The sequence below is a fragment of the Protopterus annectens genome, chromosome 9.part0 (genome assembly GCF_019279795.1).
Source record: "Protopterus annectens isolate FY-2018-M chromosome 9.part0, PAN1.0, whole genome shotgun sequence".
In the NCBI taxonomy this organism is placed as follows: domain Eukaryota; kingdom Metazoa; phylum Chordata; order Ceratodontiformes; family Protopteridae; genus Protopterus; species Protopterus annectens.
The window spans coordinates 974,823,557-974,842,017 of NC_056743.1; the positions used below are offsets into that span (position 1 = coordinate 974,823,557).

The 18,461-nt window shown below is 36.3% G+C and overlaps 1 protein-coding gene across 2 annotated transcripts in view; it reads left to right on the top strand.

The window, feature by feature from the left end:
• LOC122811703 (inactive dipeptidyl peptidase 10-like) overlaps positions 1 to 18,461 on the top strand; it is a 656,601-nt gene that overhangs the window by 627,849 nt on the left and 10,291 nt on the right. For both annotated transcript variants that reach the window (XM_044083720.1, XM_044083719.1), the window contains exon 25: positions 13,035 to 13,108. In XM_044083720.1, the coding sequence (XP_043939655.1) occupies positions 13,035 to 13,108 (74 nt within the window). The remainder of the gene's footprint in view (positions 1 to 13,034; positions 13,109 to 18,461) is intronic.

Here is an 18,461-nt window from a genome sequence, read left to right on the forward strand (position 1 = left end):
GAATTTTTTAGAAAGGGAAGGAGAAAGCTACAATCATACCTCTCAACTGCCCAGAATTTTGCAGAACATTCCTACCATTTGTATTTTTGCCCCGTCTCTCATAAAAGTTTTGATTTTCTGGTACATGTCTGAGCATTACAGTCAGTCAACAATGACATACATTAAAATTTCATACTTTGTGTTGTTTATAAAATGCACATTGAAGCAAAATGTATTGTTTTATACACTTTTTAAATGAATTAGAGTAAAACTTAAAAGCTGTCCCTGATTTTGGCCATTTGTCCCCCCATTATTTTTGCCTTTGAGTTTTTTAGCAAGGAAGTTGAGAAGTACGTAGAAATAAACGAAATATGATGGGAACAATATATACAGAATAATGTTTAGAAGGAGGAGTGATATTTCGGAGAAGGCAGGACTTGCAATCTGTGGAATGTTAAATTAAATAACGGTTAAGAGAGAAATCATACTTGTATAATGCATGAAAAATCAGTCTTTTTATTTTATTTATTTGCAGTTTGTTAACCGGGAAAGTCCATTGGGTTGAAATGAGCCCTTTTTCAATGGTAGCCCATCGAGAAAAGCTCCAGAAACAATATTTAAAAACTACTAAAAGCAAACAAAAATATTACATGATTGAAGTAACAGGAATAGATTGGCACAGAAATAATAATAATAATAATAAAAAGCATTTTGTGGTATATGCTATAACAAGGCATTTTGTGAGCAAATGTGCTAAAGTATTCTGCAGATCAAGGTATACAAATGCCTATACTATACAACACATAGTAGGGGTAAGTATTGTAAGATGAATTGTAAGAAGGTGGTAAGAAGAGCATAGCAGCATTAGGTTTAATTTGTGAAAGAAAGCTTGAATGAAGTTGGAGTGAATTAGATAGTGGTTAGGAAGGATGAGAGCAGGAACATTCCCATTTAGAAGAGAGGGAGGAATGAAATACAGTTTTAAAGCAAGAGTGGTTCTGAGTAGTTCGGATGTGGGGTTGGGGTCAGTTCCATTTGCATGCTAGGGAAAATGACAATAAAAGTTGCACTGGAGTACACGTGGGTTTGTACACTTCAAGAACATTCTGATTTTTGGACCTGAGTGATCTGTCAGGAAGATGCAGGGTGAGGACAGAGGAGGAGGGGCAGTTAGAGGGCTTGAAAATGAGTTTATGGACAGTAGAAAGTTGAATTCAAGAGAGCAGTGGTGCAGTGGTTAACATTGTCACCTCACAGCAAGAGGTTCTCCGGTTTGATTCTCGGCTGGGGTGCCTTCTGTGTGGAGTTTGCATGTTCTCCTGTGTTCCCAGTTTCCTCCTACATTCCAAAGACATACATCTGGAGCATTTCTCCCCGGGCCTCCACTGAAAACAGGCTCTGTGGAACCTAGTCGGACTTTCCCGGTCAACAAATGATAAATAAAAAATGATAAATAAAAATAAAGATAGTTGGGGAGTTCTAGCCAATTCAGGGAGTGAAGGACATCACAGTTGTGTGAAGGGGTCTTAGAGCTGGTAGCAAATTTAGAGATTTTATTGTAACAAGATTCAAGCTTTGCCTTTAGAGAGGATTGCAAGTTAGTAAGGAGATGGGGATCCATATATGAGAGAGGGAAGGAGGGAAGTGACAGCAAGAGTATGCTTAGATGAGGGGTTAAGGAAACAATTGTGCAGATAGAGCATTCCGAGCTTCTGGTGTTTTTTTATGTTAGTTTGTAGGTGAATGTCAAACTTTAATTGTTCATCAATAAGGCAACTAGTAGCTTGGTATGAGTGACTATTCCGATGGGGGGTTTGTTTTGGCTGACTATAGAGAAGGAGTTCTTGTCAATTTCGGTATTTTTTGATGGGGTAAATATCATGATTTTAGTTTTGGTTGCATTGAGAGCTAGGTGATTGTTCAGCATCCATGTTTCAGTGCTGTTGAAGGCATTCTAAGTTATTTGCATGGAGTCTGGGGGGAGATTTGACAGAACAGATAATGGTAGAGTCATCCGTGTATTGGATAAGTTTGGCATTAGTGAGGCAGTGATGGAAGTTGTTAATAAAGATGTTAAAAAGTAAGGGAGTATGAGGTATGCCTGTCTGAGTATAAAGATAGGAAGAGGTACAATTTTTCCACTTGACAGCCTGTTGCCTGTCTGAGAGGTAACTGGAAAACCAATTGATGGAAGAGGCGGAAAGGTTGAGATGGGAGTAAGTGATAGGAAGAGGTGTCAAATGCTTTGGATAAATCTAGGAGGAGAAGGGTAGCTACTATATTGCCTGAATCATGAGCGTGGTTGATGATGTGAAGGAAGGACAGAAGGACGGTGATGGTACTGTGTCCAGGCCTAAATCCATGTTGAGTAGAAGTCAGCAAATGATTGTCTATTAGGTATGTAGGAGTTGCAGATGTATACACTTTTCAAGAATCTTAGAGATGGGGGAGTGAAGGGCTATTGGGCAGAAATTGAAGATGTTAGTATTGTTGCCCCCTTTGTGTAGGTGGATGAAGAAGGCTTTTTTCCAGAGGAGAGGTACATATGATTCTTGAATGGAATGATTAATTAGGATGCAGATGGGGAAGAGCTATGCCATCAGCAGCTAGCTTGAGGAAGTTGGAAGGTAGATTATCCGGGGCATTAGAGCAAGGTCTTAATTTTTGCAGGAGTTTTTTTATGGTAATGACAGTAATAGGTTTGAGGGTGAAGGAAGGGAGGTGAGTAGAATTGGTGGAAGAGGAAGGGGAGTTGTGAGAGGGAGATGTGGTAGGAGCTAATACATTGTTGGTGAAAGATGTGGTTAGCTTGGCTATAGAGTCTATGAAAAAGGAGTTAAATTGTGTGGCAATGATATGTTTTAGAGAGCTAGGATCTGGGCAAGGGTTGTCCTTTCAGCCAGGACTGAGGGCAGAGATACTGTTCCAAAACTTCTTGGGACTGGTTCTTCTATGATTGTTTTGGAGTTTGGAGTAGTAGGATTTAAGGCCGTTAACTATTTGTTTTTTAACTTTATTGTGGAGTTGTTTGTATTCGGCTAGGGAGTTAGTTGTTCTGTATTTTTGGTAGCATTTACACAATTTATCTCGGACATGCATGAGGGTTATGGGGTCTTTGGACAGCCAGGGTGCAGTTTTGGTTTTACCCTTTTTGGTTCTTGGAAGAGCAAAGCTGTTTACTAGGTTAACGAAAGAAGTATTGAATTAAGTAACAGCTTTGTCAAGAGGCAGAGTTTTCAGAGAGTTCCAGTTCATGTGTTTTAAACAGTCAGAGAAGGTTTGAGGATTAACGTTTGTGAGGGTGTGGGTTGAGATATAATTATGTTGGAGGTGGAGAGGGGAAGGTGAATGACATGCAAAGGCAGGAAGATGATCACTAAGGGAGTCGGATAAAGTTCCATTATCTGAAATATTGTTGGGATGTGATACTAATATCCAATCAAGAGTGCTCCCTGCAGTTATCTTTATTAGATCTGGTGGGGCCATCAATTAGTTGGGTGAAGTTGAATAGGTTTATGTTCTAAGAGGTTGAGGATGAGAGAACAGAGGTCCAGTTAATGTTTATATCACCTAGGATTATTGTTTCATTGCTTATGTTAGATGAGAACCAGGAGAGAATATCTTCGAGAATGGAGATGTTGTTTCCAGTTGGAATATATAGGGAAGCTATGCATATGCTTTTATGGTTGTTAATTTTTAGGAGGGCCAGGGTTAGTTTGGCTGTTGTGAATTGGAGTATGGGGTTGGTGTAGGGGGTTACTGTTAGAGAGAAGGAGAAAAATATGGCTACTCCACCACCTTTCTTTTGGGTTTTGTCATTACGAAAGTTTCTGTAATTAGGGGGGATGATTTCAGAGTCTTTAATGTGTGGTTTGAGCCAAGTTTCGGAAATAGATAAAATGTTGGGTGGTTGAGGGAGAGCCAGGCATGAAAATTGGGTAGTTTATTGCATAAGCTTTGGGCATTAATTGTAGCAAAAGGAGAGATTTTTGGGAAGATGGAGAAGATGGTAAGTTTGAGTTAATACATTGGTTGGTCAGGGGACCAGGGTTAGGGTGTATGTCACCGGAAAGGAGGAGAGAGATTTGGTCAAGTAGGAGGGATAAAAGGTCTTTAGAAGACTTTGCAGTGGAATTGAACAAGAGGAAGTAAGTGGGTTTGTAAAGTGAGGAATAGGGACAGTATAAGAAATATTAGGAAGAAACTTTCTGCTGAAGAAGCGAGTATCATGGTAGTGACAGAGGTGAGGAGACATATATGATAAGAGAAGGATTCGTTTTTGGTACAGATAGAGGCTGTATGAAAGGTGGGATAAGAGATGTCTGGAAGGCTGGTAAGGTGGAGTAGAGGGCAGAGGAAGCAAGGAAGAAGTAGTATGAGTAAAGGCTGTAGGGGTATGGTGTGCAGAGTTCATAGGTTCATAGGTAGGTACTAAGCTATCTGCCCAAAGGCATTTATAAGCCTAGCTGGAATGTGTTGGCTTTTGCCGCCCCCTTAGATGAGTTCCCTGTGCCTCTGTCCAGCAGAGCCAGTAAGTTGCAAGGCTGTAGTATGAAGTGGGGGTATATGGTGTAGTAAATATAGGGGGTTGTTTAGTAGGGAAATTAGGTTGTGGAGTTAGGTAGTGTGTTGGCTGCAGTTAGAAGCTTGCAGGGTTAGTAGAGGAAAAGAGGGGGATGATTATTAAGTGTTGATGGATGGAGATGGTTTTGATAGGTTATGCTGGAGGTGGGAGTGTCTTCAAGGGTATATATAGAAATATAGTGGGGGTATGTGGGATTTGGGGGCAGGGTAAGGGACCAGAGTGAGACCAAAGGATGAACAGAGCAGGCAGAGCCCAGAAGGAGGAATGCACAAGAAAAAGAAAAAACAATCAATGAAACCTCGACTATCAAGTAGGAAGAGCAGCTGGCAAGTACAAAGGTATGTTTAGTGCTGAGCTGAAGCTTCGGCTGAACTCTAAGGGGTTAAAGTTAATATGATAGAATAGTACAAGTAACAAAAAGAAAAGTAGATTCCCTGAGTGTTACAGGGAGCAGGGACATAATATACTGTAGGCTATGTTAAGTGGAAGTATGCTGCCACCATCAGGGAGGAATAGTAAGGTATGAGAGACTGCTACAGATCTGCTAGTTTGCATGCCGCTGATACCCAAGCAAGTACAGTGGTGTATACAAATACCGTAAAATAAATAATTCACTAACATTCAAGCATAAGTTTGTAATGGTTTGTTTTCTCTTTTATAATCAACTGTGTACTTAAGTCAGTCAGTATGTAATGTGTGATGTTAATAAAGATATTTAAAAATGCTATCCGGTGGTTTAAAAGTTATCTGGAGAACTAAACTTTCCAGATATACAACACAAACATCATGTGTGATATTGGTACATGCAGCACTGGGGTACCACAGGGCCAGTTCTTGGCTCCTTACTGCTCTCATTATCTGTAAATAACTTCCATAATGACCTACCCCATACACAGATAATCTACTAGTTTTATCAACAAACCCTTTCTGGACTTTAACAGACATTACAGGGCAATCTCACTAATATTTGTAACTGGCTAACTAACAGATTAATAATTAATCCCAAAAAATGTAGCATTATGCTATTTGCAATTCCTCAAAAACAAGTCAATCCACCTCCCACATGATAGTAAGGGATAACTCAGATAATCCAATATCTAATTACACAGGCGTCCTCCTTCACCTTGCCCTAACACTCTCAAGGCAAACAGTTTCACAAGTGAAGCTTTGCTGCAAAATTACACACCCATTATCCTCAACTGCAAGGCAGTCTGCACTAAAAAATGTCCTCATTCTCAAAATTGAATATTTTACCTTTATTAACACCTCAGTCTAGTACCAACATACAACAGCTCCACGTACTGGAAAACAAAATCTGTCATTTTGTACTTCTTGTCATCTTTTAAACTGATTTTATGAGCTACTGGTTACTAGCCGAGCTACTATGCATTCAATTGTTCACACTCAGCACTAGAATTGGCAGGACTGATAGCTACAAATACATACCAGAAGATCATAGGAGGTTACTAGACTAATGCCCCTAGGGCCCTTACAAGCCTAGCCAAGTACAACCCCTGTTCCCAAGAAAATCAAGGTATTAAATGGAACAAAGTCAACAACTACTGCCTCTGTCCAAGAGGGACACAGACAAAACCCCCAGGGTAAATTTGCATTTTCCCATCCAATAATCCAAATTACACTTAAACAGGGTCAGCGAGGGGCTCTGCTTCACCTGACTTAGAAGCCTGTTCCAGAGGAGCGGTAATATCTGCAAGACATATCTGTCTCTCCAGCAAGTCCTGTTGATGTTACATACTAGGTTGAGTTCCCTACAGTGAGTGCATCTTATATCAATTAATTTACGAATGTGCGGCATTTCCATTAGAGCAGGATCTGAGATTGCTTTATATGCAAGGCAGAGGTCAGCTCCAAGTAGTCTGTAAGACACAGAGTATACTGACAGTGATTTAATTCTGTCAACATATGACATATGCTGAAGACCCTGGATTTTCTTTGTAGCTCCAACAGTAGCAGGATCAACAGGTCTAATGGAGATGAATTTACAGTCGTACTTAATATGTTATCAATACATGAACCCTGTATGAATTACAAAAGGAGGCAATTCTGGACACATTTTGGCTAACATCAAAGACTGAAGCAATACTGATTTCATGAACTCTAGTCTTACCCTGACTTAGTAATGGGATCCATTCCAGTCATGATATTACAAGCCCAAAATACTTGGAGAAATTAAACCAGTGAGCCTTGCATAAGGGAATATTAGCATGGAAATAAAATCTAGTGTTTTTCAAGAACATTTTGCCATAATATGATTTATTTCATGGTTTAACTGAACAATTTTATAATAATTTGAACATTCTCCTAAGGAAGAGAAGCAATAAAAGCCTTTGGGTCTCATACAGTCCCTACAAGACTTTTTTTTGTTTGGCAGGGTACTAGACCTGATTTTTGCATGCCAGAGCTATGTCTATACATCAAAAGCCTAGGAGAGTCTGCTGAAGACCAGAGTGCAGTTTCTCCAAAGAGCTTGCTTGAAGTAAACAGTCATTCAAATAAGGGGAATGGGATGAGGAGGTAACCATTCTGCTTTTCCAGAATCACTAGAAAAGCAACTCATAGCAAGAAATATCTTATAATGGGCCACCATTATTTTTCATTTATTGAACCTGGAAAAATATTTAATAAAACTCACTTCGTCTTTCTGTTTCTGGAAACAGCTGTGGTGCCTGGATATCTACAATATTTTTTGACCCAGAACTGCCAAGTCAACTGGCGTTCTGATGTAGAAGACCTGACATTTGGTAATGTATTGTTGCAAACATCTACTGAGTGCCCCTTGATACTGCACCTCTTACCCATTGGTCTGTTGTTTTCTACACGTCTATATTATCTTATCGAAGTTTCAGAATATCGAATCTGATATGGTCGACACCATATCATCGAATTCTGAAACATCGAAAGATAAAAAAAAAATGCCTAAAAACAAAAATAAATAAAAACGTACCTTCACTGCACCCCCTACTTAAATATACCAACTCCAAGACTGCACTACATTGAACTAAATGGAAATCTCCCCTTACAGAGATTTCCGTTTAAACGTTCTATGTTTTTTGCTTTCGCTAATCTGGTGCCGACAATATAAGCTTCGATATTGTCGGCCTTCGACTATGTGAAGTAGACCTGTTTTCTACTCCATTGTTTAGAAAAAAGAGAAAATCTGTCTCCAGTTTTCCTTACATGGAGCTGAACAGGCGTTAACCAGTGATGGACTTGGTATTTATAGCTACATATGGAAGAAGCTACATTCATTTTACGGTTGCTGCTATTTTTGTCTCTTACCATGCCTGTTGCCCCCCCCCCCCTTTTTTTTTGCTGCTGTCTGGTTTGTTTACTGCAGGGACACACTTTTGTATGACAGTTCATATTACATCATTGCAATGGTGTATGAAACATCTGCTTTACATTCTGTATTGTTTGCCTTCCTCCTCCATTTGTTGTAGAAGTTGCCTCTGTGTCCCAGAAGGAAAAAGCCTTATGAAGATTCAATCACTTGACTTTGAACATCCACTAAGAAAGGTTGTGTTCTAAGTCATACACATCTTCTAATCACAGGACCACAGGCACCAGCTCAAAATCAGGTATTCACAGGATCATATCTCCACATTTTACCTTCACGATCCCACCTTATTGTTTGTGAGAATTTAGACAGACATGTCTACAAGTTTTGTTTAAGAAACATATCAGACATTTCTTTGTTGAATACGTATATTTGTTTCAGGATATCTGACTTTGTGCCACACCATTCTATAATAAATAGCTCTGATGCCCAGCCTGGTAGGAATACAGGCTTTTTTTTTTTTTTTTTTACCAAACTTAATACTCAGTTTTCACTTTCACATGGTTAATTTCTAAGGGCAGAAGTAATGCCAGACCCTTAATGGAATTCAGGCTCTTTAGCTATAGGGCCAGATGCCATATTTCTATAGCACTTACTATGCTCCTTTACTACACTGTAGAACTTATTGTGTGTGTGTGTGTGTGTGTGTGTGTGTGTGTGTGTGTGTGTGTGTGTGTGTGTGTGTGTGTGTGTGTGTGTGGAGGCTAGTGGCATAGCATCAGGTTCAAGTCCTAGCTCAACAAAAATGTCTTGGAATCAATATATAAATACTGGCATGGCACAAGCATGAACCTGAAGTATCTTTCTTTTGAGGGAACAGAGCTTTCCCAAGGATCATTTAAAATGTTATTTTAAGTTTATGCTGTTGCCAAAAATTGTGTGTAGGGGCCTGAAGATACAGAACTTTCTTCATTTTCGTATATTTCATACACTGGGGAAATTTTTCTGTGAGAATTTCTACCATTCCACTAGATATTTTTAAATTTTATTTCTGCATTTTATCTTACAATATGACTATTAGTGTTTTGATTTACAGTAACATAAATGCTTTTCACTTGCCCTGTTTCAAACAAACACAACCACAAATTTGCAAATAAAGGGACATACTCACATAACTTTGTGAAGGCAGAAGCAACCAGAGCAAAAAAAAACCTGCCTATAAATACAAAATAATTAAGAAACCTGTTTTATTCCATTTATGTAGAAGCTGCATGGTATAGTAACCAGAGGAATATTATAGCCAACGAAAACTGACACTCCAGTGAGAAACATTGTTGGCTAGTTATGATGGCATAATATGCTTTTACAGTCTTTTTCTGTGTTAACCCCACATTCTTGAATTTTTTATGCACTACCTTTGGGTGCACACAGTCTATTTGGTATGGGTTGAAACTTTATACATTTGCTAACTGCATAAGCCCACTGGACATGTCATTCTTCAGGAGTGATCCAGGAGTACTGTCTGGTTAAGTGGCTTGCTCAGAGTCACACACTAGACATCTGTTTGGATTAGGTGTTTATTTGGACAGAACTTGTTCATAGGAGAAGAACCTGAGGAGTGGGATTTAACAAAATGAACATTTAGTTAAACTTCTGATCAACAATCTAGAAACAAAACCCAAAAATGGGATTAATGAGATTGCTTCAAGTAGACAGATTTTGCAGGTAAGAACCCTAGAGTATTGTTTACAAAATCTAGAAAACTAGTTGCCAGTATTTTTTTCTTCTACAACTGAAAGTATATAACTATTTTTGTAGTCTCTGTGAAATAACTAAATTATAAAAAGTGTTTTTTTAACATTCTGGGGAAGTAAGTAAAAATAGGATGAGTTTTAAATACTGCTATGTCCTGCTTGCATTTATGAATTATGTTGCTTAAGTGCAAAAATGCACATCAGTAGATATGCAATTTAACATTAGCACTATAAATAATAAACAGAAACTAAGAACACAATGTGCATGCATAACTGTGTATGCTTATTTCCTTTGCACAAATAGTTTTGTAAATGCCACTGAATTTATCCAGACAGGCGTCTGCTCACACGTGGTCAGGAACATGCTCCATTAATTTAAGTGATTTCCAGATTTACTTGCAAAGTACTCTGATTTCTAACCATTTTCACACATTCATGTTAATAGAGGATGAGCCATTTAATAGCAGTTCAGCACAGCTACATATGTATGTGGTATGTGCTGCATGAAAGCACGTAGATTAATATAAGTCAGCATAAAATTAGGAATGAATCATGATGTACTATATTATATGATGTAAAGTAAATCAGTCTTAGTCAACATGATTTCTGATAGGAGCTAAAAACATTAAAGGTCTTGATGTGGCACACATTTTGATGTTACTATTTTAATATGTTTTTTCTGCTCTTATTTCTTGACTAGTTACTGATGTTGAATCACTAATTAGAAAATATAAATAAATAGGAGAAAAGCCAGGATAAAGATAGTTGTAGAGCCCAGACCACAAATTGCCAAAATAGGCAAATAGTACTGGGGAGACTCGCAGACTTATGAACTAAAATAACTGGCACTCATAGTAATGGTGGTTCACAGCTGTATTTTAGTTCTAGAGAGGGTAAAATGATTATGACACCAGGATATTTATGTCACACTTGTAAATGATGTAGTATATAGAGCAAAAAGTTAAAAACTGGGACTGTCTTCCACAACTCAGGATATGTGGAAATTCCAAATTTGCTTCATGAGTTTACATTTTTAGCTTTGCATTTTTTCTCAGCAGCCCCTGTCCCAAGTTTTTCGGTATGTTAAAGTTTAATTATTCAAGTTTTAAGTTATTAAACCTGGAAAATGAAGAGATTGAGTAGCAAAAGAAATATCCTGTGCTTTTTCTCTACTAGCTAGTCTTTTTTTTCATTGAAAGTACAACACTAAATATACAGAAGATGGGTATCATTGGCACAAAAAGTACTTACTAGTGACATTTTCTGGGAACATTATTTATCCCCTGGGGAGGGGACAGAAAACTGTAGTTCCAGCAAGAAAGTTTATAAAGAAGCTTATAACATAAAATTGCATTTAGTAGGCAGGACAAACTAAATAATTTTAGACTGGTGAAACAACTGCACTACAAACCCAATTAGAGCTATTTTTTTTTTTTTTTTTTTTTGAAGAAGGCATGCATATTGCTCTTTTTTATAGCTGTGTTGTTGTGTAATGGCTATGGATTAAGACTGCAACAGTACATACTAGGACATATTTGACTTATGAAAAGATCTGTTTGAAGACTAAAATCAGCCACCAGTAGAAGTCGGATATCATATAAATGATATACTGCAATTTGTTTGCTTGTTTGACTCATCTTTCACTGAGCTGCAATCTGACAATCCAATTCTCATCCCAAGCATGGGAGGTTTAAGCTTAAAAAGATGCATGGGCCTCTCTTTCTTTGGTTCAATGAAAAATGTTGCTGTTTTTGTTTATATACAAAAAGTACAATCTTAATTGTACTAAATCATACTAGAACTATATTGTAAAAACAAACATCATTGTCAATTTAATTATGGATAGAGCTCTCAACATCCTTGCTGAGGAACCAGGAGCAAAGCCAAAAATAATGAGGATACAAAGGTTTCAAATCAGAGACATTTTTTAAAATATTACTCTACTTCACTCAGAAGGTAAAGAAAACAGGTTTTGCATCAGCATGCATTTCCTAAACAGTGCATAGCATGATACTGTGATACATAACATTACTGACTGATTATAATCATTAGTGATTTACCAGAAAATCAAAAATGTTATGAGGGACAGGGTAAAAATTTGAGGCAAAATTAGGGATGGAATGTAAAATCATGGACATATGAATTATATGCAGTTGATGTTTCACTTTTCACATAAATCAAATTGGTTCTGACAGACAAATTGTATAACTTACCGTGAGGTTTTGTAAGTCTGGGGTTAGTCAGGGGGTATCAGGCAGTAAAGCTACCTCCATTGGGAGGTAGAAAAAATAAGAAGAACCTGTTTGAATACTTAGGATCATTTGACCATGGTTCACTGAAAGGCAAATTGATTAAATGTCCTATAACCATTACATCCTACAGTAATGATGTTTTGATGTATAGCAATGAAAAGATTAAACGAAATCTCAAAAAGAAGTGCAGGATTATGGAAATGCCTCCCAGATTATGTTTAAACAGTGGACGATTTCCCAGCTTAATTTTTTTTCTGAACAATGATGTCTAGTAATAAGAATAAGAATTCAAGGAAATGCTTTTTTATTTGTTTATTTCTGACTTTTGACATCTTTCATTCTTTTTCGGAAAAAAAAAAAACAAGCAAACTTGCACCAGTCTTATTAGAAACACAATAGATCACACGTAAAATCGCCTGTGATTTCAGTAAACAGGCAGACATGAATACTATGGAAATTTAACAAACAAGAAGACATATATCGTACCTTAGACTTCAGCAGACATGGATCATTTTCACAATCAATTCAACAGATACACAGCTATGCATCATAGTTATGAATGTAAGAGTATGATAGACATTCAACAGTGCAATTACAAATTCATCAGACAGGCAAAGACTGCTTCAGGTATCAAGTCTAATGTACTAAAAGTCAACTGACAAGCAGATATTGTATTACTCCTGTTCTGAGTACAGTGGTTTGACTGACTGACTGACTGACAGTCATTCTTATTACTATACAAATGTGAAAGTCAGATATTTACAACTCTGCTATGACTTCAATGGAAAGAAGTACTTAAGCACATTAACAATTTCAGGAAGCATATAGACAGATATGTATCACTCCAATTATTACTATATTACAGGATAGAAGGCATTTGGCTCTCATGTGTGTAGTAACCCTTACTAATTTTGAATGGGATTTATGTAGTGATAGTAAAAGTAGCAACAGCATATAAAGGTAGAAAGAAGATGTTGATTTTGAATAGGATTTATATAGTGATAGTACCAGTAGCAAGATTACATAAAGGTAGAAAGAAAATGTTGATGAACAAATGAATGTCAAAGATGACTTTACAGACTCTGATACTAGTGTCTCCATCACAATGTGCTGTTCATGTAAACCATGTCAAAGTCACCTTCTAATTGTGTTCATTCTTTTTACAGCTACTGTGCATTTTCAACACACAGCAGAGCTCCTCAATCGGTTAATAAAGGCTGACATCAACTATACATCTCAGGTATGGCCCATAGATTTTGTTGTGATAGCATAAAATGTTTTTACTGTACCCAAAGAATGTTCTTAAACAAGCCACTTGGGATCCCAGCCATGATCAGATAACATCCTTGTCATACCAAAGGAAAAAATGTGTGCTATTTCCCAAGACTGTACTTTCCATTTCCTCAAAGGAGAGGTTTTTTTTCTTAATTTTACTTTAAAAGCAATCCCTTGTCTTTTTCAAAGCATCATGAACTCCCCTTTGTCTTGATGCCTTTAACTGGCAGGCTTGAGAGCCTCTTGGAAGTGTGTTGAGCTGGTTAAAAGGCCTTACTCTTGATCAAATTACTTGTCTATTTTACACTAAGGAGAGAATTGTGTTTTTATATTTCTTTGTGTCTAACCTCTCTTCCTTCTAAGAAAACAGCAAAGCATTGTTTTTTTTTCTTATTTTACTTTAGTGACAATCCCTCATCTTTTTCAGGAGATCAGGAACTCCTCTCTGACTAGATTCCTTTGATTGGCAGGCTTAAGAGCTTACTAGAAGTGAATCGGGATGGTTAAAAGCCTTTACTCTTGTGTGGGCAACTGCATCACACATGCTTTGCAAATCTTTGCATATCACGATATGAGGGAACACGTAAAATGACAAACATTGGCATTAACTAAGAATTCATAATTTGAAGAAAAAAAAAGAATTCAGAATCTGAAATACAATTCTGACTGCTAAGAACCACATAGTTACTTTGGCAAGAGGAAGGGTAGTATCTTTACATTACATCCATAAATAATGTCCTATGCATAATCTTTGGTGAATTTCCATAACATACCTATACAAAGCTTATTTGAGTTTATTATGTTAACAGAGTACTTTCTAAGTTTATAGCCTAGCAATCCTAACTTAGCTTCCTTGAGTATACTGAAGTCTACTTGTCTGTATCTTTAGAATCTTTATAACTGAATAGGTTAACTTGCATCTCTCTCTGTAAAAAGTTTGTATCAGCATTTGGTTTGTTAATTTGGCCTAGATATTGATGTGCTCTTATATACATTTATTTTATTAAATATTTTGAGTATATTCTACTTTATGGCTTTTTCATACACATTGAAGGAATCCTATTTAGTGTCAAGTAGTAATTAGGTATCATATAGTTAAACTGATTGTATTTATTTATTTATTTTACATTTGTTGACCAGGATAGTCCGACTGGATACATGTCCATTTTCAGCGGAGGCCCGGGGAGAAAAGCACCAAGATAATAATACACATTGAACATTTAGTAAATGCTAGCTTCAAGCAGATTACAGTCATAAGCAATACCAGCATTTAGCACCTATAGTACTTATTATAAAACACTTTACAAAACATAACAGTATTTTCAAAGTTAAACATACATAACATTACATTCAGGTTTTAGACACACTGAGCAGCAGTTATACAATTGACCCTTCCTGAAATGGAGTGATAGAAAAAAAGTTAGGAGTAGTTGAAGTTAAGGCACCTAAGAAATAGAGAGGTCACTAGACGGGGTTAGTGCAAGGATTTAACCAATGAGTTTTGAAGTATTTCTTGAATTTGTTTTTGAATTGAGTTAGTGAAGGTTCTAGGGTCAAGTCAGCTGGGAGTCTGTTCCATATTATTCCAACAGAGTTGGCAAACAGAGAGTCCCCAACTGAGTAGTTGGATTTGTATGTTTGAACTAGGAGTCTAGTGGATGATCGCAGTGGCCAGGTGCTGGTGTAGGGGCTGATAATATTTTTTTGTGCAGGTGTATTTTCTGGTTGGTAAATGACTTTATGTGCCACTATTAGCTGGTTGAACTGCAGTAGGTTTGGCAGTTCAAGCCATCCTAGGCGATTTAGGTTGTGACAGTGGTGTGTCTGGTAGACTGTGCCAGTAGCAAATCTGGCAATGTGGTTATAGCAGGATGATAGTTTATTAAGATCTGTTTTAAGTTGAAGAATAGAGGTGAGACATAGAGAAGAGTTGATATCAGATGGGAACGGGCAATTGCAGTTCTAGCAAGTGGGATAAGGAAAGGTTTGATTCTGTAATGAGAGCCAAGTTTTTTATTAATGGTTTTGATAGTTTGATTGATATGCACATCAAACTTCAGGTTGTTATCAACTATGACACACAGTAGTTTAGTTTGGGCTTCTGGGGAGATGATAGTGCCATTGTTAGCAATTATGTTGAAGGCTGGCAGGGGGGTCCTGCATGTGGGGGAGAAGAGGAGCAACTTAGTTTTGTTGGGGTTTAGGATTAGATGTTAATTGGAGAACCATTTTTCCACTGTATTGAAGGTAATTTGGGTTAATGTGAATAAAATAACTGGTGAGGTGTCAGAACAAATCAAGGTGGAGTCATCCGCATATTGAATGCAGGTAGCATCTGGATGACTGAATGAAGGTCGTTGATAAAGATGGAGAAAAGAAGGGGTCCTAGTATCGAGCCCTGGAGGACTCCTAATGTGATGGGTAGACGAGATGATAGCTTGTCCTGCCATAGGACTGCCTGTTGTCTGCCCTGCAGGTAGGATTGAAACCATTGGAGTGCATGGTTGATCAGTGACTTTATAATTTTTTCATTGTGGACACTTTAAATAATCGTGAAACAGAAGACTTAGTAATTAGCAAATTTTTGACTGAATGCATATCATAAGGACATTATATCAAACAAGATGATTTGTGTGTCTTCAACAGATATTTGAATTGTGATAAGTTACAAGATTTAATTACTAACTTGAAAGGTAAAAATCTGAATAAATCTGATAAGTCTGCATGGATTCTCAGAAAATCAATGCAAATATTTATTAAGTTTGTATTCTCTTGGAAGGATGAACTTTCTTTTAAATTTAACAAACCTGTTGATTCTGCAAATTTATTTAATGCAAAAACAGTGACTGTTAGCAGAAAAGCTAACATTAGAAAGAAACATGCTATTCTAAATCTGGGAATGACAAATCATAGTTTCTGCTAGATCAGTTAGTGACACTACAACTTCAGATGTTTAGAAAATGAAGCAAAAACAACACCTTAATCACACACTGTTAGATAGCGACCCACCTTCTATGTAATGCTCAGTAATGCAGCGAGTGAACACGACTCGAACCAGGAAAAACGTTTTTAATAACACGACTCTCCACAAACCAATAATTCCAATATGTTGATACGTTAAGCGCTTTCATCTGTACAAGCAGACTTCATCAGAGCAAATAAATCAGTTAATACACTTCAATTTAAAAACTTTTAGGTGCCAAAATGTCCTTTACTCAAATTTAAAGTGCTAACGCAACATTGTATCAATATAGTGTTAACTGATCCTACAAATGTTTAATTCATGATGTTCTATTAGCAAATATAAACTGTAACTCTAAAACTGCATTAAACTAATATGTTTATAATAAATGTTATGATACGTATCTAATGTCATTAAAAACTATAAAATAGTTCTTTAAACCTTAAAAATTGATAATAACAATATTGTCTATAATGAATATAAATTCATACAATGTATCTAATAATAACAATAATATATATATATATATATATATATATATATATATATATATATATATATATATATATGAAAAATATATATACTACTTCAATGCATTTCATGTACTAATAAATAGTCTTAAATTATTTATAATAGCTGCAAAAAAGGTTTTATAGAAATAAAATAATTAATCCCGGGTACCCTAGTGGCATCAGTCAAAATTTGCCACACACTCTCTCTTTTTTCCTAAGAGTGTTTTATAATTGCCCCCACGGGATGATATATTAACTTGATCTATTATTGCAAATTTAAATCTATGTGTATCCTCATTTTTACTTATATGTCTGTACAATGCATTGTTCATATCTTTAACCTTCATTTTGTACAAGTGGTCATATATGCGCTTCCTAAATTGTCTTTCGGTCTTACCTATATAGAAAGCAGTGCATGACATACACTTTGCCAAATATATTATATTTTTGCTATTATAGTTTCCAGCTCTAAATTTTACAAATGTCTTATTAATGTCATCCAATCTACAACCTGTCATTTCATTTATAATTCAACACTGATTACAAGACCCACATTTTCTAGTAGTTCTACTCGATTTTTGGACATCAGTATTGTTTGTTATTTTTTCTAAAATTCTCTTAATATTCATACCCATTTTATTAACAAAACAGGGTCTTTCTCCAATTGCTTTTTTAACTTCTTCGTCCACTATCAACATGTTCCAATGTCTACTAATAATACTTTTATTTCGTTCACATAGGGTGAATAAGTCAGAACACAAACTCTATTGTGGGCTAATTCCTCAGGCTTATCAGTTCTTAGTTTTATGTTGTTCAATTCAATTCCCAATATAGGTGGGTATTTTTTACCCCATTCCTTAATAACATAAGTTGACATGTCATTAAGTAACAACAAGGGATATCCTCTATTTACAAACATAGATCTATTATTTTTAATTTCTATTTCTTTTTTCATAACCTCAAAATTAGATGACATTCAAGCTGCCCTTATGCACTGTCCTTTAAATATGTTTTTTAACATATGCCTGGGATGATTACTAGTGTAATCCAAATACCCATTAGAGAACGTGTCTTTCCTATATATTTCTGATTGAAACCCTACATTGGTATGTCTTATGTAAGTATCTAAATAAGCAATACCCTCAGTACTAACTTTATATGTAAATTTCAAAAATCACTGGTATGATTAAGATAATCAATAAAATCATTAATTATTTCTACTGACCCATTCCACAATACAAAAATATCATCTAAAAATCTTGTATAATATGATATATATTTATAATAGTCACTACTGAATAAATGTTGATTTTCCCATTCAAGCATAACCAAGTTTGCAAAAAGGGGGGCACAAGAAGCCCCCATTGCCACACCCTTGGTTTGTTTAAAATATTCCCCCTCAAAATAAATAAAATTTTGATCTAAAACTAAGCCCATCATATCCATAATTAGATTAATACGATCCCAACTCATGTGAGAATATTTTCTCAGACTATTACAAAAGTCATCCAGTCCCTGTTGTTTAGGGATACAAGAAAATAAATCAATTACATCAATAGTAATGTATATTAAATTTCTTTTCCAAATGCTAGGAGTGAGGTGGGCCCAAAACATCCAAGAATCCTTAATAAGATGTGGTATGTTAGCATAAATCGGCTTGACCCACCTATCTATAACCACCCCTATGTGAAAAGTCTTTGATTTACTTCCTGATATAATTGGGCAAAATGGGGGGGTTTTGATATTCTTATGCACTTTAGGAATGCCAGCTATCGTGGCTAATATGGGGTACTCTACCTTTAAAAAATTATATAATTCATCTGTGATCCTATTGTCTACAAGAT